This window comes from Phocoena sinus, chromosome 10 (assembly GCF_008692025.1).
Source record: "Phocoena sinus isolate mPhoSin1 chromosome 10, mPhoSin1.pri, whole genome shotgun sequence".
NCBI lineage: Eukaryota > Metazoa > Chordata > Mammalia > Artiodactyla > Phocoenidae > Phocoena > Phocoena sinus.
This window is the reverse complement of record NC_045772.1, coordinates 47,532,179-47,557,082: the sequence shown is the minus strand read 5'-3', so window position 1 is coordinate 47,557,082 and position 24,904 is coordinate 47,532,179. Positions and strand designations below refer to the sequence as shown.

Sequence of the window (24,904 nt, the reverse complement as noted above, 5' to 3'; positions counted from 1 at the left end):
ACCAGTTGCACAGCTGTCTCTCTCCTATGGTTCTTGGCTCATTCCTTATGTGCAAGCTTTTAATGCCAATATGTACCAGTCCTAAAGGTTTGTCTCACTCACTTCCTAGAGAGTGTAATTTACTTATTTTCATATCCCCCTATAACGTTGCTCATAGTAGTGCTTAATGAATATTTGTTGAATGGATATAAGAATAACTAAGGCATAGGCCCAGAACAGTCCTCAAAAATAGGTGGCAGCATTGGAAAAAATTGTATATGATTTAAGGAGTAATTAATAGTATTTCATGCCACAAAAATCTTTTCTACAATTTGTCATGCTGCCTGAAGTTCTTCCATTGGGATTTATTCTATTATGTCTTGAAGACTTTTTGATTTTCAAAAGTAGCCTATTAAAAGAAATGGACCTCTGGGTTCTGACAGTATATTGTCTGGTAGGTCTTCTCTCATAAAACTTCAAGAAAAAGCACTAATGAATGGCACAGACAGTTGTCCTGCAGGGAAGAGAGAGTGTAGCCTGGAGTGCCAAGAAAAGGGAAGAACTTGGCTTTGAAAGGACTTTGTTTTCAGAGGCAGAGAGGAGGAGGGAGATGTAGGCTGAAGGGAGCAGCGAAGATCCCCTGGGGAGTGAGTCTTCAGGCATCCTTCTCAAAGTTGGCATCACTGATTTTTCATTTCTCATTGCTGAAATTTTTATAGGTTTCTTTTTCAGGAAAAAAACAGTCGTGTCCCAATTGGGTTTTCCAGACCTTGGTTATAACTCTCATTGCTGTGATGGCATTTTGGTAAGAAAAACATCAGTGTTGTGCTATGTCAAGCTCTTTTTCTCTTCCCATCTCCCTTTTCTCACACATGAACTGGGGACTGACTTTCTATTTACTTTGAAGACAAGGAGCCCTTTAAACCAGACATTGGCCTTTGATTTAGCTTAGAGATACAGGAGCCCTTTATAAACTCATACTTTGAAGAAAAGAAGCACAGGCTTTCTGCTCTTAAATATGAGATAAAGGATGATCTTTGTTTTTAATCAACTGATATTTCTTACCAGCTCCCTGTGCCTTTCGTGTGTGTGTGTGTGTGTGTGTGTGTGTGTGTGTGTGCGCGCGTATCTTTTTTAGCCTTGCAAATAACTTTCTCAAAATCTTTGCTCTCCTTCCTATCTACTTAGGCGAAAAGAGTGAGTAGGTAATCAGGTACAATCCACTCTCCCATGGATATTCATATTATTAGAATTCTTCTGGATTTTATACCAAAGGAGACTGAGATTACCCCAAGATATGCAATATGATGAAATTGTAGCCAAATGTACTAAGCAGTTAAAGCAAACAAATACATTTGCTATGCAAGCATCACGTGCCTTTTGACTGCCATCCCTCCTCCGCAGGGAGGAGGGGTCATCCTTTACTGGGATGAGGGGTCTTTACCAGGTCTCTGGTCTTCAGGCTCGTGCTGCTGCTATGATGGCTCCTCAGCCTTTGAGCCCTGGTCATCTTTCCTGTGTCCTCCTTCCCTTCTTGTTTTCAGTCTATTTACATGATGGAAGGGGTATTTATCTATCCCTCCAAAAATGCTTTGTAGTGTGGAAAAGGACTAGCTTCTGGGCCTTGTCTCAGAGGAGACAATTATCCTCAGAGGCTAAGTAAGGGATGGTCCCAAGGATGCTTCCAGTTTCTTGATCCAAAGCAGCTTCTCAGTTATAGGAGACATTGTGGGTCTCTCTGTACCCTTCTCTCCCCTCAGCATTTTAACTTTTCACTTGCTACTGCCCACTGCAGGAAGCATCCCCAAGTATTTGACACCACTACATAGAATTAATTCCCAGTAGAAGCTGGTGTACTTTTCTCACTCTCCTAAGTGAACTTGTCTTCTTCTGGGATTCCCAACTCAGGAGAGTGTGAGCATCTACTTTGCACAGACATGCTTAACATTCTCTAGAGACACAGATTCCCATGAAAATCCAATGCAAAGCTTATAGGAAGTCTAATTTTGATATGAAGAGACTGCTTTTTAAATGTGCTTATCAGATCATACAAATTCCAATGTTGTTGACCTCTAAGACCAGAAATGGGAGGTATTGGGCTTAATGTCTTGTTTCCAGCCTGTGGTGTACCTGAGAAGGATCAAAACCCTAAAGAAAGAAGCAGATGTCTATTTCATTCTGTGGTCCTAGAAGTTGCCCAGGCCATGCAATGATGCAGATGGCAAACAAATCAGAAAGAGTATTTAAGGATTAGTAATAGGGAGATAGAAAATGGGGAATGTGGGAGAACAAAGTCAGGGAGACTGGACCACAGCAAGTAGTTGCCAGGGCGACGCCACAAATTCTGTCTAACGGCATCTTTGGAGCTCAGCACCACTTTTCCCAGGCAGGGCTGTGCCCACTGGGCAGTAACCAGCTGCTGCTGAGAACACTCTGGGGATCCTTTCTTCATGAGCAGAATTCAAATGTGTGGCACGTTCCTTTGTGTATATTTAATGATGGTAAATCCACGACCTTTGGTGGGGAAAAAGATATCAATACTAATGAGGAGTTGAGTCTAGAGAACCAGATGTAACATCAAGCCGGCAAGAGGTCAAGTAAGGTCCCCTGTGTCAGGCCCAGCTCACAGCGGGATTGTAGAGAGAGTTCTAGAGACACCCTCGAAAGAGGAGAATGCTGAGTGTTTGGATGTGTGAGCAATATTGGGAAGAGCTTCCCAAAGCTCAGGACCTTTAAGGTAAGCTTCCTTTTGGCTATATAAGTGCTGATAATTGGGGGGAAAGATACACTCATTATTTTGAAGTCATGTAGTGTGGAAATGGATGCTTTACTGTACTTTTTTCCTTCCTTTGTCCAATTTGGTGTATTGTGCTCTGAAAAGACAGGCAGCAGGAAGATGTAAGAAGCGGCCAAAGGGTTCGGCACCTACTGCTGACTAAACCTGTGTAGCCTTTCATTTCCCAACACCACAGTGTGGATGCCCTCCACCAGGGGGATATGAACTTTGCTCTGAGTTTTTCCTGCAAGGAGCAGAGGGCTGCCTCCAGTGATTTACATGCTTCCTCTTGTAATCTTCCACTAGTGACAGACGTTTCTGAGACAGCTTGCCAGGGCCAGGGGGCTGCTTTGTGGAAAAATCCGTCAGCCCGGAGTAGCCAGGGAGCCTCTGAGCTCCGGGAAGGTTGGGGGCTTTTTCTCACCAGGGCTGAGAGGCAGAACTGTGCTGGCTTCCATGGCGCTTCTGTCAGCCCTGGCCGCCTGCCCCCTCCTCTCCCATCTGTGTGGCCTGGGAGAGGACATCTCTGGCCAGCTGGTTGTGTGAGATATATCTGGAATCAAATCTGCCACATAACTCTTTTTTTTTTTTTTTAACAGTGGCTTGACAATAGTCTCCCTTTACATACTTAGCTTAAAAGATCAAGACCGATGTACCCCAAGTCTCCCTTTGAGGTGAGAGTTCCAGTCTTGTTTTCCTTTGGGGAGAAGGATTCTTGAAGGCCTCTTTCATTAATTATTTTGTTCTCCTCCTCCAGCAACCTCACCAGCTCCCAGGATCCGGCTCTGCCACCCACAGCTTCCCCCTTGGGTAAGATCGTCACATTCCTCACCCTCAAACCCAGCCTGGGTTTCATGTGAATTGTCAAGAGAAGAACCAGCCTTTCAGGTTAACCTTGTCACTCTCCTCCCCTCTGTCCAATGCCTTGCAGCACCTAATACATCTCTGGCAACCACACAACCCCCCTTGCAAGTACCAGAGATCACTTTCTGTGAGATCCTGCCATGTCAGGAGACTTACTGCTGTCCCAACTGGGGAACAAGAAGAGGCCTCTCAAGCCCTGTGCAAAGACAGCCCAAGGAGAAGGAGCCCCATCAGAGGCCATGGGCAGGTAAAGAATGTTCAAAGAGTAACAACTAGTGCTTTGAACCTGAGGTTTTTCCCTCCTCACTATTTACTTGGATAGTCTGTTAATGGTTCCACTCTTCTATTTGGGGTGGCAAGATCTTTGAAAACACAAATACACAAACTTGTAATCACTTGTAATATTGAGTTCCCCACCCAGGGATGAAATTTTGGTTGATTCAAGTGAAAGGGTCTCATTTGTTCACTGCCAACCAAGATAGTAATAGTAGCACAAGAGAAGTAATTATGTGAAGATGGGTAGATCTTTTGGCTCACTTAGAACTTATAAAATGATATGGCATCTGGGCTCTCTGCCCAAACTAAAAGGCTATCAAGATTCTAATGAGTTCAGGGTAAGCTTTAAGTCCCTGAAAAAGGCTTCCACTTTCAGATTATCCTCCTCCTTGGGGGACGGACACACACACACACACACACACACACACACACTGATGCTCTTTAAGTAACAGAATTTTCATGTTAAAAAAATTGGGACTTCCCTGGCGGTCCAGTGGTTAGGACTCTGTGCTTCCACTGAAGGGGGCAGGGGTTTGATCCCTGGTCTGGGAACTAAGATCCCACATGCCGCGCGGCCAAAAAATAAATAGATAAATATAATAAATTATGGAAACTTGATCAAGGACTAAAAGTGTAATTATCTCTGTAAGATCAAATACTATACATCCCAATGTATACTAAATTATTATTGTTTCTAGAAATCTGTATACACACATTTTAACAAGTGTCTAAAATAATGATGACGATGATGCTAATAATAACAATACATACGTATCAGTGTGACTTATCAATTAAGATGCTGTGGTAACAACTCCCAAATCACTGTGGCTTAATGTGACAAAAATTTATTTGACTCTCTCTATATGTCAAATGTCGATCAAAAGAGGGATCTTGTTCATCACGCCATTCAGGACTCAGCTGATAGAGACTCCTTCTCAGTACATATTTCCACAGCCTCTATAGAGGTGGTAAGAGAATGGGGCAGATTGTGCACTGGCTCTTACAGCTTCCATGTGGGTGTAACACAAGTCACTTCTGCTTACATGTTACTGGCCAAAGCAAGTGACATTGGTCATGTCTAATTTAAAAACAGTTGGTGAAGTGCAGACCTAACACGTGCCTGGAAGAAGATGAGCCAGAATATTTTTGAGTAGACCTAATGACTAATGACATGTAGACTATGGTCAGTGGTTGAAGTTTGGGGGCAGAAGTGTAATTTCCTTTGATATTATTTCATATTCGAGGCTTGAATAAATAACTTCTACAAATCATCATCATCACCATCATCAGTAACACCACATAATGAGGTATTACTATTGTATGCAAGGCACTGTCATAAGTAGGCTACACGAGTAAGTCCTTTAGTCCTCACAAGCTTGAAAGATAGGCACTGTTATTATCCCCCCTTTTTTTCCAGTGAGAAGCTAAGGCACAGAGAGTTTTCCTCCGCACCTATAGGAGGCAATGCTTGTAGTGCTTTTCTCATGAAAGCAACTTTTCAGTGAACTTGGGAACAGATGCATCACTATAGAGTGAGGATAAAAGTTCAATGTGAAGGAAGAAATATTCAGTGTCGGAGATCATATCCTCAATAGTTTTAAATATGGAAAAATCCATTACTGTCTCAGAAATGCCCCAAAACCTCCCTTCCCTTTTTAAAGCACGTGGAACCTTGTGGCTGGTAACCCTTTTCCTCACCTTGGGAGTCCACCTTGAGGATACTGGGTGTCATTTTCTGAGAGCAGTGCTCAAATGAGACCATCTGACCCATGTGAGGTGGATAACAATGAATCCTGAACAGGAAGAGGTTGGGAACTGGCCCAATCTTCATTTTCAGAAAGTTTTTTGACCCTTGAGCAAATTCACTCCCATAGCAACCAGCTCTTCACATCAAGGGGATATTGGGAAGAGTAGCCCTTATCAAACCACATGAAGGTTTATTGCCATCTTCTCTTGGACAATGAGTGTCTGCTCATCTTATGTTTCCATAACGATGAGAGACACTGAAGAGACTCCTAAGAAAGAAGATCTGCTCCAAGGTGTCTGGCTGTGTCCTCCTAGACACAACTATCAGCAGCTTCTCTGGCTAAAAACGGAGTTTAAATTCTGCTTTATCAGGCTCTCTGACACACTGGGAAAGTGGTTTCCCTCTTCCCTCTTTCAACTTGAGAAAAGAAACGGAAAGGATTTAAATGTTCTATTTACTATAACCTTCAGGAAACTTGAAAACTCTGGGGGATTCAGAGTCATAGAAGGTCAGAGAGCAGCTACACCAGTGGCTCCGTGACTTTTTGACCCCGAGATTATGAATCCATTATGCTTTTACAATTATTTGACTGAGAAAGTACGTAGAGGGAGAATGTAACTATAAATTCTCTTAAGCTTTTAATCAAATTATTTTTGTTAATTCAACAGCAACATTTGAAAAATGGTACAAATCTATGGGAGAGATTGTTACTTTTCAAGTCCACAGCCAACACCACAGACCCCTTTATGTAATCATCTGGGATTCCAGAGTCCCCAGGTCAGAAGAATCTCTGATTTATACCAATTTACCCATTTTATGACTGATGAAATAGAGGCTGAGGACTTTGCTTAAGATTCTGCAGTGAATTATGAGCAAAGTAGAAATCGAAATCTGGGTCCCCTGTCCCCACCATTCTGCCTCCACTTATTTGGGCTTGGTGTGTGCATGTACCTGGGAACAACTCTAGAAGATGCAGAAAGTATCTACTCTATGGCTCTAGAAAGCCCTTTCAGCACCCTCTGCCCCCTCCCCTTTGCCTACAGCCATTAAAAAAAAATGTTACGGAAATATAGTTGATTTACAATGTTGTGTTAGTTTCAGGTGTACAGCAAAGTGAGATAAAAATATATATAAGATTCTTTTCCATTATTTGTTATTACAAGATATTGAGTATAGTTCCCTGTGCTGTACAGTAGGTCCTTGTTGGTTATCTATTTTATATATAGTAATGTGTATATTTTAATCCCAACCTCCTAATTTATCCCTCCTCCCCTTTCCCCTTTGGTGCTATAAGTTTGCTTTCTATGTCTGTGAGTCTCTGTTTTGTAAATAAGTTCATTTGTATCATCTTTTTAGATTCCACATATAAGTGATATCATATGATATTTGTCTTTGACTTACTTCACTTAGTGTGATAATCTCTAGGTCTATCCATGTTGCTGCAAATGGCATTATTTCACTCTTTTTATGGCTGAGTAATATTCCGTTGTGTGCCTATAGCCACTGAGATGTTGACCCCAGTGTGGGATATTTCTGGGGGCCCGAAGAAAAGCATTTCCCCTCTGCTGCTGCTCCATCTTTTGCCTCTGTCCAGGGCAACATATGACATCAGGGTTCCTAAATCCAAAAGAAGAGAAAACCAGGCAAATATTCTTTTCAACAAGATGTTTCTGAGGCATTTAAGACCAATTACAAATTTAAGAATAAAAATTTTTTAATTAAAAAAAACAAGACTCTCAGTGAGATGTGGAGTAATATTTAATAGTTTACCAAGCCCCAGAACACACTTATGAGCCTCCTTCCTGAGGAGTAAGACTACTAGTAAAATAAGTACAGGGAAATCAGCATTTTTATGACATGCTGAGCTCAAGCCATTATTCTTCCTTTGGGCCTAAGTTGGTTGCTTAAAATGTCTTTCAGAAAGGTTATCCCCTCTTCTCACACTTTAATAAAAGGTTTGCGTAAGACTAATAGGAAGTGGAAAGTGGGTATTTCAAAATATTCAGCTTCTACTCTGAGGAACTGAGTGTGATGCATCAGATTTTACTCTATGGAACTAATAAAGATTTAAATAGGCAGCAGAGTTAGATATTAAAAACTTAAGAGCCTGTGGGAAAAAGCATCAGTGGAGTTCTACAGATTTTAAGAGATTTGGTAAAGACTTTTAAAATCTCACAAAGCAAAGGCATCTGTAATTCATGCTTATTTTGATTTGGAGACCAGACCTCTGAGAAGAGTCAATGACTGAAAGAAAATGTTTCCCTGTGTTAAAGGACTCAGTCGTCGATTGGTTGGGCTCATTGACTTTTTCTTGGCCTGAGCCTGTTTTAATCATGAAAGAAAAAGGTATCCAAGATGTATTGGGAATCAGCCATCAGTGCAGTTTTACAAGTAGTGCAATACACACATTCTACCACGACAGGATATACTTTGGTTGGACACCATCTTAAGTCTCTCCTCTCCAGAAGCTTCTAATTTAGTTTATGGGGAGATCTCATCTGCTGATTGTGAAATATATCTCCAACTTTACGATGGAAACCATTGGGAATGTATATTAAGTTTATAGGGAATACTGCTGGAAGGCACTTGTAAAACGAGAGCCACCCCTGTATGACTACAGGAGAATTGATGGTTTTCCAATAACCAGCCTTTCGGAATTGAATAGTCTTGCCTCAGAGAAGTGACAAAGTCGAGGTGTTTTACAGGAGACTCAAAATTTATTTCCAATTCTGCTTTTGAAAAGCCATTTTCATAATTCTAAGCTGTAAGATTATCTCTCCTCAACTTCACCTTTTTATTACTGTTAAAAAACACTTTATCCCATTAGATGCTAGATCTTAATCACAGGGTTCTACGTCTCCAGGAACCCAGAAATACACTTCTGTGGAAGTAAGACAACTCTGTAGTTCTATTGCCAGACTTTACAATTACGTTTTTCCTGAAAATTCAGCAGGAAAATAGAACAAAAGGTAGGGAAAGAAAACAGACAGGATAGGGAAGTCGGGTTTCCCCTTCTCTTTATGTCTCATTTGCCTTGTAAATAAGCCTTCTATGGAAGCAGTCATAAGCAAAACTCATAGCAGGAGACGTGTGCTCGAAAATTACTATTTGAATAGCTGGAATCCAAGAAATCTGGAGGCCTTTTAGACAGTACACACATTTTTAGGTAAAGGGAAATATTCAGTTTTCTAGAAAATCACCATATATCAAGGTCCGTTTCTTCTTAAAGGGAAGCATCACGCTGGGGAGGAATTTCAGGAAACTTGCCTCATCTTCAAGTTTTCTCACTTCCATTTGCTAACAGGATGAAGAAGCCCAGCTCCCCCGAGTCCACTCCTAGCACCCCTGCGCACCCATCCCCTAGGGGTGTCTCCTTTGAGTGTGGAAGAGGAAACATTTTTCTAGAAGATACATGATTGGCTTTCCCTCCTCCCTTCCTCTTTTCCTGACTCTCCTCCTTCCATCCTTCCACAGATATGTAGTGAGCCCCACAGTTGAGCCTGGCATTGCCTTATGTGGGGATACAATAGTGAACAAGATGCAGTCTTCCAAAAGCTCACAGTTAGGTTTCTAGACAAGAAAACCAGCCCTTCCACTTAGTGTGAGAAGTACTAACCTGGACAGATACTTAGGAGCGACTAACCCCCAGAAGTCTGCACTGTTGCTTTGCTTTCTACCCTGAAATTCCATACAGAAACTTGTTTTAGCTCTTGTCTCTTTTTCTTTCCCATGAAAGCAGCACATATTGTTTTAACTTACGTCTCTTGTTAAATAAGGTTAACGTCTTTGTGTTTTGCCCCAAATTATATTGAAAAACATAGATATTGTTTAATGAAAATGAAGGACTGCAATAGAGTACATATACTTGAGAAAACATCTGCAAATTTAAAAACTGACTGCAAAAACTTTAAAATTCTTTTGTTAGGTTTGCTTAACAATTCACTAAATGGTTGCTTTTACCATCCACTTTAAAAAGATACATTTTTTCCCCCATAGCCTTAACAATAGTCATCTGAGTGGTTACCTTTTCAATACTGCTTTTAAAATGCCTTTTCGGCTCTGACGGGTCATAACCACTCCCGTGGCTTCCTTCCCCACAAGCGAGCTCTGGCCCCATACCAGTGATTTGAGTCCTCTCCTCTGCTGGCTGCAGCTCAGTTTTTAACTTAAGCTCGCTTTTTTCCTGAGTGGATCACATTATGCTTGGAGTTATAGATGACTCAAAGAATGTTAGTAGAGGTTCCCTATTCTGGAGTTTTTGAAAAAGGGCAAAGATACAAGAAAAGTAACAATCCAGAGGTAATGTGCCCTTTGGTACAGTGATAGAGAAGGTATCACTGATTGATCACCACTTAGAGGATTCGGTAATAATACATGCCGTGGCAGTGGAAGTGGGGGAGCTGTGAGCTGCAGTGAATCTAATCCGGGATGGTGTCTTAGTCGGCGGGGGTTGCCATAACGAAATGCCACAGACTAGGTGACTTAAGCAACAGAAATTTATTTTCTCACAGTTCTGGAGGCTAGAAGTCCAAATTAAGGTGCTACCAGGTCTGGTTTCTTGAGGCCTCACTCCTTGGCTCAAAGATGGCCGCTTTCTCTCTGTGTCCTTACAAGGTCTCTCCATGCAAGCAGGCCTCTTCATGTCCTCATCTCCTCTTCTTATAAGAATGCCACTCGGATTGGATTAGGGCCCACACTAACAGCCTCATTTTAATTTAATTATCACTTTAAAGGCCCATCTCCAAACACAGTCACATTCTGAGTGAGTTACCAGGGGTTAGGGCTTCATGCATAAGAACTTGGAGGACATAATTCAGTCCGAAACAGGTGGCTTTTTGGAGAAGGGTGACAGTAAACTAGCTCTGTATGAAATGGCATAGGGATGTGATGGGTTGAAGGGTGGGGGAAACATTCAACTGACAGAGACAAACTAGGGCACACACCGGGTTTCTTCTCATCCTGAACAAGCTTCAAGACTGACAGACTTTCTTCCTCTTCAGGAGACAGGAGCACATCATTCTTGGCAGGACAGGCGCTAACCAACCTTGACTGGGGGAGCGACTGTAAGTTTGTATTTAAGTGACTCTCTTCTTTGTTTTTGTGGAGCCAGGCAGAATACTAACAAGCTGTGAAAGCATTACTGGAGTAAGGCACAGGGACGGAGGCTGCACTCTGCCACAAACACCCGTGGGAGTATGTTTTGATAATCGACGCCTCCCTAACCATTAAGGAGGCATTAGAAATGGTTGCATACCGCTAGGCCTTTTCGTTGATCTTCATGGATTTTAATAATTTATTTGAACTTCCTGCTCTCTTCTTCTATTTTTCTGCTAAATTTTTAGTTGGTTTTCTGATTTTTGTTGAATCTTTCTTTATTGGCCAGATTGCATATCACATTGCGCTCTCCATTTTCAATAAATCTCAATTTAGTAGGACTTCCACGATCCAGGCATTCTTTTGGATATTATGAGGCTGTCTATTGGAGCTTTTTTTTTTTTTTTTCTTAAAATTTACTGTAACAACAACAAAAGCCTTCTCCCCTTTCTTCTCCTTTTTTTCCCCCATTTGAATGCAAATAGATCCATTTATCTAGGAAACTCTTATTTCACATTCTGCAATTTGGAGCCTGCGCTGGAGCACAATGCTCTTTTTCTCTGCAGAAAAGTTTACTTTATTTCTTCTCAATTCAGGGGTTGATACAACCATCAGTTCTATTCAGATTATGGAAATCCAGCAAATAATAGATCGTCGGTATTGCAGTAGAAGCCTCCAGTGCGGGTGGGTAAGCCTCCCCATTATCCCCTGATTGTTTCTGGAATTTACTCCGGGCTCTGGGTTTTTGAGACTGGAATGAAAGCTAATGCTACCCGGTAAAACCGATGTGTGCTTACATTGCTCCTTAAGTGAAAACACATTTGTTGCATGGTGGAAGAGGGAATCATAAAATGGTTGGTATTAGCAAATGTCAATAAACCACGGCTCCAAAGATTACAGTCTCCTGGTTTAATGGCTAAGTCCAAAGCTAAAAGCTTAGGGGGCAGCTCTGTGGCTGACTCTCTGAGGCCACATACCATAGGCACAGAGCTGTTAGTTAATTTTATAGAAAAGAAAGACATTATTACTGATGGCTCCAAGTTATGAGTGAGCTGACATTTGTATATTTTAATAACAAGGGATATCATTATTTTAATTGCTGAAAAATATAGCTTATCCTAACCTTTTCAGTTAAGAGAAAAAAATCTGGGTACTGCAAAAGTTATCAGCAATGTTCATCTCTAGTGTATCGCCTGCATCAAGGTAACAATGCATCTAGACGCATAGAGGGCAAGCATAGAAGCTTCAGCAAACACAATATGCAAGTTGTAGGCATTAAGAATAAGGAGTTATTTTTCTTTATTTGATCAGTATTTACTGGTTTAGTTAAGCCTGCTAATATTTAAGCCTGCTAGGTTAAAGGCAAGGCTGTGTATTTTGAATTGGTGTCACAAATCCTACGGATTCTCAGCCTTATTTCTTTTTCAGCCTAATGTACCTTAGGCTTCAGGCTGATGGTCCTGACTTTTGAAAATAACCTGTATGGTGCTTTATGATTTGTTTATGACCTTTACATTCATTATCTCATTGAATTCTCACAAAATCACATGAGGCTGGTATTATCCCCATTTTGCTGTTACAAAACTTGAGGCCCAGTGAGCTTGAAAAAGTCAGAGACAGACATATTTGGTTTGGTAGAATGACATAATGAAGAGTGAGATGATTTGGGTTCAAATTCCAGCACTTTGACAAGATGTTTATTCTCCCTGCGTACCCGTTTCTCATCTGTAAGATGAGGATACTTACTAGCTAAGGAGTTGGGTGCCTGGAAAGCACACAGATGTTGGGAGGCACATAGTAGGAAAAGAATTCTATTTACCCAAGCTTCCTCCAGTAGGACAAAGCCCTCCCGATCCCAGTTCAGATCTATTGCTTTTATTTTTGCTTTATTTTTAACAACCCAGTTTAATATTCATTAACGGAAATTTTAAATGATTGGCCCTTTCCCCCATTTATCTGGTTTTAAGTTATTTCTCCATATAATTCAAGGGATGGCCAGTCATAAGAACTTGTATTAGATACAATAAGCCTTTTTATTAGGGTTTTCATTACAATAGAGATCAATGGAACTCCCCCCTTTCCCTAAGCATCCCTCGTCAAGGGCGGGAAGAATGTCTGTATAAGCATTTCTGTCTTGCAGTTTTCTCCATTACTAAATGGTAATTAGGACTATAATAATTTTAGTTGATTCCAGTTCTGAAAGTACATGATATTTCCTGCTAATGTTGCCTAAAAGGGTGTGGTTTACTGTAAAAAAGCTGGTATTTATTATTTCCAATTTTCCTTTCCAGAGGGATTGTTAGTTTGAGGACTTTGCCTCATTTGTCTTCTGAAATCTGTATCTCCTTAAGGGGAACTGAAGTCATTTCCTATTTGTTTAGTTTTGTGCATATGGTCTGGGATTTGACTTTCTGTCATTTCTTCTGTGTATTTTAACTAACCATAAATCTTTGTGGTATATTTCATATATAGTAAGATCCGAAAGAGATCACTTTGAAATTTAAACTTGATTTTCTGTATCTGTTACGTATTATAGAATATTTCACAGTTTACATAGTATACAAAAAGTAGAAAAAACCCTTTCCTGAGTATTTTGATTTGTGTTTTTTTTTCCTTAATTAGGTCTGGAAATTACAATTACCATATTCCTGTTAATAAGTACACACCCACCAATGTAAAATTCTCTCTGGAAATCAAGTAAGTGCATAGCTGTAAAAGACAATTCTGTTTTTATCATTATTTGAATAACAATACTGAATTTCCTTCACAGTTTGATCAATAAGTTAGGAGGTGGAAAGTTATCAGTTAAAGAATAATGGTTGGGTTGAGAGTTAGGCCAGCTTGAGGGAGGGGTTCTCAAAATGAAGGTTTGGGCCTTCCAGGCTCCCTCCAGTGGAATGGAAAGGCTCTGTGCTGTATACTCATACCTACAAAGTGACAGTGACCCTGGGTTTGATGCTCTCAGACTGCCCCTGGCTGTGTCCCTTGGAATTGGGGTGGGAACTAGAGTAATAGTGTGGCCCTGGCCCCCTGGATGTGGGGGGCTGCACATTTTTGTGAGCTTCTGGGAGCAATGCTAATGCAGACACCACCCCCTTCCCCCAAGGGAGTTGAAAAAAAGAAGTCAGAGTTTGGAGGTGGGCAGACCAGTGTTCGGATTTTGTCTCTGTCACTTACTAATTCTGTAATCTTGGGGAAACCACTTATCCTCTCTGAGCTACTGTTTATTCATTTATAAGATGTGTTTGACATTATACCATAACAAGGAGAGCTGCTGTGAGAATCACAGATAATAACAGTGAAATTAATAACTACCATTTGCTGAGCACAGACTATATGCCAGACATTCTACACTTTACTACTGGGTCATATAATCCTCTCAACAACCCGCTGAGGTTGGCATTTTTTTTTCTAGTTTATATTTTTCAGATGGGAACACTTAGTTTAGAGAGGTCAAAAAGCCTGTCCCAAAACTCATAGTGAGTAAGTGGTGGAGCTGGGCTTCAAATCAGCCCTTCCTTTTAACCATCACTTTCCTGCCTCCCCAGTGACATGAGATATTTAAGAACATTGCCCCTTCCTGGCACATAGCAGGCACTTCATATTATGACTGCCTTTCCTCCAAAAATCACAAAACTCTAATCTATTTTATCAGCTATTTAAAATAATTATGGTACTTTAAGACTTTTGCAGAAATTATGCAGTGAGATACCATGCAGATAGATGGTGTTTATTTTGTGTCTCGATGTCAGTTTCTTCTTTGTCCCTTCCACATTTCCTCTCTTCTCCCTTTCCTTTCTCCCTTTCCTCTGTCCTCCCCACTTTCCCTCCGTTTCCACAGCTCTGTTACTCTTCCTCCATCAGTCCCTCCCCCCTCCCCACCCCATCTCTTCCTGTTTCACTCAGACTTCATACTCCTTCTCTCATCCACTTTGCTTCTACAATGAGCTAATGACACACGCCAACTGCTTGCCTTGGAAAGGTTTGTTTCAAGCAGCTAAAATTCCATGACTTAGAACCCACCATATTTACAGGCAGAGCAAAAGCTAAATGTACTATTCTCTAGCACTCTCTAAGCAACCTGGAACATCGTTTACTCATTCGTTCCTAGCTTCGATGGAGGGAAATAAGTGAAGTGGTATATCCCCTGAAGTGGCAGAAGGTCATCTTGAACCACTAAATCAGGCTATTTTTTTAAAAAATATAAATTTACTTATTTATTTTTTGGCTGTGTTGGGTCTTTGTTGCTGCTTGTGGGCTTTCTCTAGTTGCGGTGAGCGGGGGCTACTCTTCGTTTTGGTGTGTGGGCTTCTCATTGCAGTGGCTTCTCTTGTTGCAGAGCACGAGCTCTAGGCATGTGGGCTTCAGCAGTTGTGGCGCACAGGCTTAGTTGCTCTGCGGCATGTGGGATCTTCCCGGACCAGGGCTCGAACCCGTGTCCCCTGCATTGGCAGGCGGATTCTTAACCACTGCGCCACCAGGGAAGCCCCTAAATCAGGCTTTTTAGATTAAGAACCATTTTTTTCTAACATGGGTGATCTTAAAATAACACATATACTCAACCAAGATTGTAGGTTGTCCCACTTGTGCAAAAATATTGTTTCCAAAGACAAGATGGATCTCATCTTCTTGATGATGATTCTTGGGCCAGCCTCCAGAGAAGAACCATTCTTTCTGACAGGTCTTCCACCCTGATACTTGAAGGGTTTATAATTCCTAACAGGGCTCACCTGCACATCCCTACCTGTGTTGTTTGCCTCTCTGATTCAAACAATACCTACCCAGAGCAGGAGTCTGCAGAATCTGAAATCCTGGAAACTTCAGATGGAAGCAAATTCAGCTGCCAGTGAAAAGAGAAGGAATACATCCAAAAATTATTTAAAAATCTAGGAAGATAAGAAGTTCTGATGTTGAGGTGATTTAAGTCATGAGATTAGGTTTTAGAGACTGTCATATGTTATCTCAGTTTTAGTTTTAGTCAGTTCCAGGCTACTGTAACAAGAACCCCATAGACTGGGTGGCTTAAACCACAAACATTCATTCCTCACAGTTCTGGAGATTGGGAAGTCCAAGATCAAGGCACTAGCAGATTCGGTGTCTGGTGAGAATCCACTTCCTGGTTGATAGGTAGCCGTCTTCTCTCTATGTCTTCACACGGCAGAATGGATGAGAGACCTGGGCTCCTTTTTATGAGGTCACTATTCCCACTCATGAGGGCTCCACCGTCATGACCTGGTCACTTTCTAAAGGTTCTACCTCCTAACACCATCACATTAGAGGTTAAGATTTAAACATACGAATGTTGGAGAGGACACAAACATTCAGTCCATAACAGTAGTCATCTGAGATTGAGTTTCTGTTATAATGAGATGTGAACTAGTATATTGGCATCCGTGAGCTTTGTGTAATAACATGCCTATTTGGAACTTTGAATGGATTTCCAAGGTATGTTCCCATTAGTCCCTCTTCTTATCAAGATGTAGCCTAGTGGGAGCTGGTAACTTCTTTTCCATTTGCCCTTTCTTTTCTTTGTCTCTTGAAGCACAACAGAGCCATTGATAGTCTTCCAGTGCAAGTTCACCCTTGGAAATATGTGTTTCCATAGTAAAAGGGAAGCCAAAGGCATGCAAAGCCACCAAGAAGTCTCCCAGGAGATAACACAGGTAACGTTTTCCAGCTCCTCGGCATTCTGTCGCCATTCTAGAAGTGTGTCTACAGTTGTGGCACAGCCTCTGTTCTTCACTGAGAGAGATGACCTGAGCCACAGGCCAATGTTTCCCTTTGCTGACTCTGATCACAGAGCTTTGTTCAGCATCTTCTGTGCATCCTTCAGAAGCTGCAGACTTTTCCAGCAACACCATCAAAAGCTGTTGTCACATATACCTCTCCTACAGCAGTCAAGGGAATGCTTTTTCAGCCTATGTTCTTTCCAACTGAGTGTAAAATACAGTTATGAAATGGATCTCTCTTTCATTCATTATTTAGGGATATCAGCACATTTGGAGCCTCCCTGCAGCCCCATTCTTTGACAGCGCATACCATTTCCGGGTAGCTGCACCGGTAAGCTTTTTTTTCCTTTTCCTTTTCAGTGAGAAAGAAATGAGCCATTAGATAAATAAACTTTAGCTACAATTAATTCTTACATTAATCATTCTCTCTTTTCTTTTCCCCCTTGTTCTGACAGGATTTAGCTGACTGTTCAACGGATCCTTATTTTGCTGGGATATTCTTTACAGACTACTTCTTTTACTTCTATCGACACTGTGTCTAATTTATTCAAGTTTGTTTGGGGACTTTACCAAAGAAAGATACTCAAATACAGTTAACGGAAACTTACAACCTCTTGCAACTTCTTTCTTCTCTTTGTAAAACATTCACATTTATTGCCAAAGGGCTTTTTCCAGGCTTTGGCTTCCAACAGTTTTGAGACATTAATGAGGAGAATAAAGTGTTTGCTGGAACTTGAGATAATGTGGTGTTTGATTTTGCCATGATTATGAGGAAAACGTTTCCTGGAGTAAACAGCACTGTTGGATTTGAAAATACTGCTTCTGTTACTAAGGAAGCTGTGAAGTCAAAATGGGTAGGTTTAACTTTACTTTGTCTTAATGTATCTCAATGCTTTTGAGAAAAACAAAAAGGCCTATTTCAGCCATGTCAACTTGGACCCACTAAACACAGACTCTTGAGAATTTGTGATAACCAAATGTGTGTTGGGGGGAGGGGTGGGTGGTGTCTGATGCTGAGCTCACATTCAGGCAAACTATTGCTATGTGTAGGTATGTGTGTGTGCACACGCGTGCACACTACGTACACTAGCGTAGAGAATGTAGCTTGCTAATAAATTGGGCTTAAGAAAAATAATTGCAGTTCTACTTTGTAAGGTTTGATGGATGCTAACTTTCTGTATCCTCTTGGGAAGCACTAGCTTGTGACAAGTCCTTTAAGGTAACCCAGACAGTCTAGGCTCAGATAGTTGCATTTGATCTTCCAGTTGTCATTGATTTGTTTTGTTGTTCTTCCTCTACTTATAAGGGGTTCTCTTACAGATCATTAAGACCCATTTCCATTGTTTATAGCTGAATTAGCTTTGGATATTTCTACCTGGTTTATGGGTAGATCTGTATGCCCTTCCCAACTTAGAAGAGCCGGAAATCCTCTAGCTGGAGTGTTATCAACTGTATCTTTTATTTTCTGTATTCTGATGTTTTGACGTCTTGGGGTCTTGCTGACCCTCACGGAACACCACCTCCCAGGGTTAGCCAGTTCCTAGAGATAGTAAACAACTTGCCCACCTGCGATTTTTCAAATACAAACCAGCAAATCTGGAGCTCACACTCCAACCACCTCCTTTATCAAGTTCTCATACTGCGGGCCATTATCCACCTGCCCTAATCACTCCAGGGCCATGTACCAGACAACTAGGGACAGCCCCTATAGCCCAGCGCCTGCTACGATTACTCAACTAGCCAGTCCCAAGCCTGTTTCCCCTGCCTCACCTGTTCCTTCCGTGGGAACCACAAAAAAGGCTTTTGCCCAAGGTTGCTCCCTCTCCCCCTGCCTCCTGACTGACCCTGCTGCTTCCCAGTGTGGTCCCCCAAGGCGTGGCATGTCTCCTCCTCTTGGGAACTGTAACAAACTACCTTTTCAATGGTGATCATCTTCTGATCTGTTGACCTTCCTATACCTTAAAATTTTCATTAATACACTATATTTTAGGACATGGCGATTCAAGCCACTCTAGCTCTAGCTTCAGGTAGCAGGGCTGCTGAATGGCTTATCTTACTGCTGGATGTGTGATACTGTAATTTACAATAAGAAATGTATATTTGATTTTGTCCCCAGTTCCTGGCACAGAGCTCCCAAAACCTTTGGAATTCCCTAAGTGCTGAGAGAGATAAAGGTGTCTTTTGTTTTGTCAGTGAGGTGACATTTGGATGGCACAAAAGGATGGGGGCTGGTTGCCAGGACAACCAATCATGTGATTAGACGGTTTGAACTTCCAGTCCCACCCGTGATTTCTGGGGAGGGACAAGGAGCTGGAGGTTGATTTCAATCAATTAATCAATCATAATTAATCAATTAATCATAATTTAATTAATCATGCCTATATAATGAATCCAGAGTTCGGAGAGCTTATGGATTGGTGAACACGTGGAGATTTGGGAAGACTGGCAGCCTTGGAGAGGGCATGGATGTTCTTCACCCTTTCTCTGCCCCTAACCCTGTGTACCTCTTTCATCTGGCTGTTCCTGAGTTATATTCTTTTATAATAAACACAGAATCTATTAAGTAAAATGTTTCTCTGAGTTCTGTGAGCCACTTTAGCAAATTAATCAAACCCAAAGCAGGAGATGGGGTCAACTCTAATCTATAGCTGGTAGGTCAGAAGCAAACATGATAACCTGGGCTTGCAACTGGCATCTGAAGTGGGCAGGAGGGGGGTGGGGGTGGGGCGTCCTGTAGGACTGAGCCCTCGGCCGGTGGAATCTGCAGCTGTGCCCCGAGAGACAGTACGAGAACCGAGCTGAGTTGCTGGACACCTCACTAGTGTCTGAGAATGGTCTGGTGCTGTGCGGTGAGACTCCTCCATACAGTGGAATTGGGTCCCAGAACCGTGTTTAGCCTATGAGTCAAGTAGGATGAGGCGGATGGATATTTTTTCGCCCATGACAGTGGTAATCAGTAGGAATAAGTCCCCATTTGCTTATTTTCAAATGTGATTAAACACGTGCCACATGGATGGAAATTACAAGAGCTGTTAAGAAAAGACACGTTCCTTACTGACACAAAAGGCATTTCGGAATAACTTAGGGACACAAAGGTAGTTTAACCCAGTAGGAGCTGAGACTTTGAAGCCAAACAGTCCTTACCTTGGTCCTGAATCCTGACTTTGTGTATCCTTGAGCGAGTTACTTAACTTCTCTAAGCCTCAATTTCCTCATTTATAGAAGAGGATAGTGAGTATCTGCAATAGATAGGATTAAATTAGATAAAATACGTAAAGCACAGATAGGCTCTAAATAAATATAAGCTGTTATTGTTATACAGAACAGAATAGTTATAAAAATTACAGTGAGATAATAAAGGGACTGAGTAACTGAACACTCACACACAGAGGCATTCCATCAACTGTAAAAACCAAACTGCAGACAGAGCATATGCCTGTGTATTACATAATTAATTACATTAATTTGACTCTTCTACTGTTAAATACTGGTCAGTAGCCAAGTTACAGGAGTTCCTTTCGGCACATAAATCCCATGTTCTTATTCACTCACATATGTTCAGGATAATATGGGGGTTTCAGATATCTAGTTGAGTAATGTTGCCTATAAGGAGATTTCTGTAAAATGAATAGTTTCCCCACTAATCCATAAAAACCTGAAAGTCTTTTCCCCACAGAAACCTTATTACAGGAGATGTGTTGAAAGACTTCAGAACGAAAGGATTTAAGATAGTGAACAGACCTGTGGCAACCTGTGGCTTCTTGGAATCAGTTAGGACTAGAATAGACTTTGCTGCAAGTTTCTTTTTGTATTTACAGCACTTCTCCAGTTGTTAGACGTCCACTGTGGACCGGGCTGCTTCAGGCCAAAAAACTTTTCCTTGTGCCAGAGAATTTTCTGAATTTCTACTGGAGTATTCCCAAATTCACAGGATTAAAATGTCTATAAGAGTATTCCTCTCAAAAGCCCATAACCCCAGTCTAATCATAAGCAGAACATCAGACCAATCCCAGACAAGAGGCATTCTACAAAATACCTGACCAGCACTACTCAAAATTCTGGAGGTTACCAAAAACAAAGGAAGTCTGGGAAATGGTCACAGCCAAGAGGAGCTTTTTTATGTTTTTTAAAAATTTTGGCTGTGCCGCGTGGCTTGCGGGATCTTATTTCCTGGACCAGGGATCGAACCTGGGCCCACAGCAGTGAAAGTGCAGAGTCCTAACCACTGGACCGCCAAGGAATTCCCAAGAGGAGCTTAAAAAGACATGGTAACTAAATGTAGTGTTCTAGAGGGCACCCTGGAACCAAAAAAGGAGATTAGATACAAACTAAGCAATTTGAATAAAGTGTGGACTTAAGAATAATGTACAGTATCAATATTGGTTCATTTTCTGTGACAGATATACCATACTAACGTTAAGATGTTAATAATGGGGGAAGCTAGCTGTGGGGTTTATGGGAACTCTGTGTACCAGCTTCATAATTTTTCAAAATCTAAATTTGTTCTAAAATAAAAAAAATTATTTAAAAAAAGTAAGAAATGAAGTCCATTAACAGCTGGGCTGAAATATCACATGCTGCCACAAGATGTCATTTGTGATAACATGAGTTCAATTCCGTGCATTAATTTAATTAGCTTCCAAATACCATAAAGAATACTATATGATATAAAATATAAATACTGTAAAATATACAATAACACATAACAAGTAAGATTACAACGATTTTTCTTGAGTTCTAATATAGGAACTCAAGCTCTGTCAGATTTTTTTTTTAAACTACCACACCATAAAAATTCACTTAAAACAATTAGCATGTATGGGTTCAGACCTCCAGCATTTAAAACTAAAAACATTTTGTAGAGCTCTTAACCTACCTCTTCTTCCATTTTTATTTTTATTTATTTTTCCTACACAATTTTTCAATTTCAACTTTAGTGGCAGATTCCCAACAACACGTTATTTGAGTCGTGAAACTAAAGATCCTCAAGAGGAGAGCAAAAAAGGAATTCTGTTGGCAGTTTACAAACCTCCTCTTACTGGATTCTCACAAGAACCTTGTGATGTTGGGAATGAGGGGAGTTACTCACAGTTCCCCACTCTACAGATAAGGAGACTGAGGCAGAAATAGGTTAAGCAAGGATAAGAGGTGAGCCAGATTTTCTGGTGTTAAATTAATCCACTTCCACTATATACATATCTTATTCAGCATGGGCTGTCATACAAAATTGAAGCTTGGGTGGCTTAAACAACAGGAATTTATTTCTCACTGTTCTGGAGACTGGAAAGTCTAAGATCAAGCTGCCAGCAGGCTCAGTGTCTGGAAAGGGCTGTATTCTTGAGCTGAGACAGCTGCCTTCTCACTGTGTCCTCACATGATCTGTCCTTAATGCATGCATATGGAGGGAGGGAGAGAGAGAGAGAGAGAGAGAGAAATCAAGTTCTTTGGTCTCTCTTTTTACAAGGGCATTAATCCCATCATGAGGGCCCTATCTTCATGACCTTGTCTAATCCTAATTACCTTCCCCAAATCAGATCTCCAGATACCATCACACTGGGGACTAGACTTCAACATAAAACTGAGCAGAAGGGCTTCCCTGGGGGCGCAGGGGACATGGGTTTGTGCCTGGGTCCGGGGAGATCCCGTATCACAAAAAACAAAAAACAAAAAACAAACCAAGCGGAACGCTGAAGGGGCCTTTCCAGGAACAGACCACCACCTTATCCCTCACCTCTTGTTCATAGAAAAGCTTTAGCCTCCTAGGCCTTCTCCGAATTCCAAAGAGCAAATTTAATCAGAGAAGTGAGAAAATGAAGAAACAAAGGAAAACAGTCAAGCAGACAAAAATAATAGTTTAGCCATAAAACAAAGTCAAGGACCTTTAGTTTCTCCTCAAGGGCTATTGATAATATCCTGAGCCATATTCTTGAATTGCTTTGCAGATACTAAAACCCCCATCAGGTGGAAGAAGTTAATTGTACGCTGACCACCAGCACGTAAACCCCAGACTGGTTGGAACCAGAAGGTTGATGGTTGAGATTCCCGAAATATCACCCTGTTACCTCATCATCAACCAATCAGAGAATTGCGCACAAGCCGATCAAGCACCCTGCAACCCTCTCCCTCACACTGTCTTTAAACACCCTTCTCTAAAAATGCATTGGGGAGTTTGGATCTTTGAGCATAAGTTGCCCAATTCTCCTTGACTGGAGATAAACCCTGCAATAAATGCTGTACTTTCCTTCACCACAACTGTTGTCAGTAGATTGGCTTTGCTTCAACGTCAGGTGAATGGACCCAAGTTTGGTTCAGTAACAAGCATATGAATTCAACAGTGAGACAATTCAGTCAATAGCATTACATCACTTTACCCTTTGGAAATTTTTTCCTTTCTTCACAACTCTTTGAAGTTTGCAAAAGACCACCAACACAGATAATGACCCACCAAAAAGGCACTAACATGTTAATGGCTCTGGTAAGTGATACACTTACCAGGCCCTGTGAGCTGATAGGATTTATTAGAGTCCATTTAGTCATAATACAGAATAGAGGGCAGAGGGACAGACATGAGGGGAATCTCCTGTCACCAGCCACTAAGTTACATCTATTTATATTGCACCAGGGCTTAACAGCTCACTTAAGAATGCTAAATATCAACCTCACTCTGAGGAACACTTTAGGAAAAACTTCACTTGGCAAAGCTAAAAGTGTTTTGGTTTTCATTTCTTCAAGGACATATGTGATTGATTTTTGTGTCTTATACTAAAGAGCCAGTTGAGCTCTTAAGAAGCATCCAAGGATTTAAAATCTAGTGCATTTTTGATGAGTGGTTTTTTAAAGCTTGCAGAAGCACAGCTTCAGAAACCTCCAGTTTACCAACAGTGTTCCATATACAGCTCCCTCTTTTCTTGGCTGGATTCTGTGAATGGAGAAAGTCTTTGTCAATTCTTAGGATGTATTATTGGAGGAAGGGATGGATGCCAAGGATCACAATCTCAATCCTTCAATTTCTTCATGGCCCCACACAAATATAAACAAGATCACATTTTAGAAAGACTCTTGATAACATGTCTTTTCCAGAGTTGAATTCTCAAGCCATTTTTAGCTGCATCAGTCTGACCTCCTGTTGAAATGCAGAATAACTGAGAAAAGAACTAGACTCAGAGCCAGGAAACTTGGTCCTGGTCCTGGCTCAATAACTCGCCATTGGTGTCATCTTGGATACTTTACTTCACTTCCCCAGTTGCAAAATTGGATCCATAATAGTCCTGCCTACACTAAGGATTACTGTGGACCCTACGTGAGATATTTATGTAAAACCTCTTTGTAAAGTGGAAAGTGTACAAGTACAAGAATCATTAACGATGGTCCCTGGGAAGACATTATTTTGAAAGAGTAAGAAGTTAGAAATTCTCACTTCCTTTAATGAGCTTCAGTCTATCATAGTTAGAGTAAGTTACTTACATTTCCATCCACCATCTTCTTCAACTGGAAAACATGTAGCGCACAATGGATGCTCAATCAACATTTGTTAAATGAAAGGTGAGTAAACAGAAACATTGCCTCTCATTCACCAGGGAGTATGGCAAGATGACATACTGAAACAGATTTGAATTCCTCTCACTCTTCCATCATGATATTTTTTGCTATTATTTGGAATAATAGAGTGTTATTATTTTCTTCTTCCAGCATATCTAAAATATCCGTAAATGACTTGCAATAGAAACTAGAAAGTCAAATGGTCTATTGTCTTGTTAGAGGATTCCAGACCCTAATAGTCCATTATGGCTTATTATTCATCATTTATATTTATACTTCTGCATTTTATTCTGTACAGCACAACTATGTAAGTTTCTAAATTAATTGCAGATTAATTGTAAAGTCTTTAATGAGTGTTTCATACTGTATCCAAACATTGAATGAATTATGACAGTAATTAAACTGCTGTAGTCTTCCCCTGAAGTGAGTTGTAAGATCTCAAGCGTCTCATCCTATACAATTATGGAAAAACATTTCCTTTTAGTGTAGGTATTCTTGGCTCTTAGGAGCAATCTCTGGAATTATCTACCGGAGAGAAGCTACTCAAGATTATGTTAAGAAGAAAAAGGTTCTTAGTCACTTCATGGAGGGCCATTTACCTCTAAGAAAACACTGCAGTATAGATGATCTTCTACATATCCAACCCCCGAGCTCTGTAACAGTTTGTTCATTTTCACTCTCTCTCACTCACTGTAACATCTGTGGAGGACTTTCTATTGCCAGACTCTGAGTACAGTGCTGAGGCACAAGAGAAGCCTGGCATCCTTCCTGACCTTTCTGAGGCATCCACTGTCTGGTGGACTAGCCAGACAGCCATCACACAATATGAAAAGCGCTGTAACTGTGACATTGACATTGTGCTGTGAGAGTACAGGGAAGGGGTGATACATCCTGCCTCTC

General features: G+C 41.0%; 1 protein-coding gene across 2 annotated transcripts in view; it reads left to right on the top strand.

Annotated features, from left to right (window-relative positions):
• The window catches only part of MYRFL (myelin regulatory factor like), a 115,185-nt gene extending 98,134 nt beyond the window's left edge, over window positions 1–17,051 (top strand). Inside the window, exons 16-25 of one of the 2 annotated variants that reach the window (XM_032645838.1) lie at window positions 699–784; window positions 3,355–3,429; window positions 3,513–3,565; window positions 3,687–3,866; window positions 10,643–10,705; window positions 11,333–11,420; window positions 13,359–13,433; window positions 16,279–16,399; window positions 16,722–16,796; window positions 16,921–17,051. In XM_032645838.1, the coding sequence (XP_032501729.1) occupies window positions 699–784; window positions 3,355–3,429; window positions 3,513–3,565; window positions 3,687–3,866; window positions 10,643–10,705; window positions 11,333–11,420; window positions 13,359–13,433; window positions 16,279–16,399; window positions 16,722–16,796; window positions 16,921–17,007 (903 nt within the window). In that variant the 3' untranslated portion in view covers window positions 17,008–17,051. Of the gene's footprint in view, window positions 1–698; window positions 785–3,354; window positions 3,430–3,512; window positions 3,566–3,686; window positions 3,867–10,642; window positions 10,706–11,332; window positions 11,421–13,358; window positions 13,434–16,278; window positions 16,797–16,920 lie in introns of those variants that run through there. The other variant, XM_032645837.1, reaches the window with a different exon arrangement.
• Window positions 17,052–24,904: the final 7,853 nt, after the last annotated feature.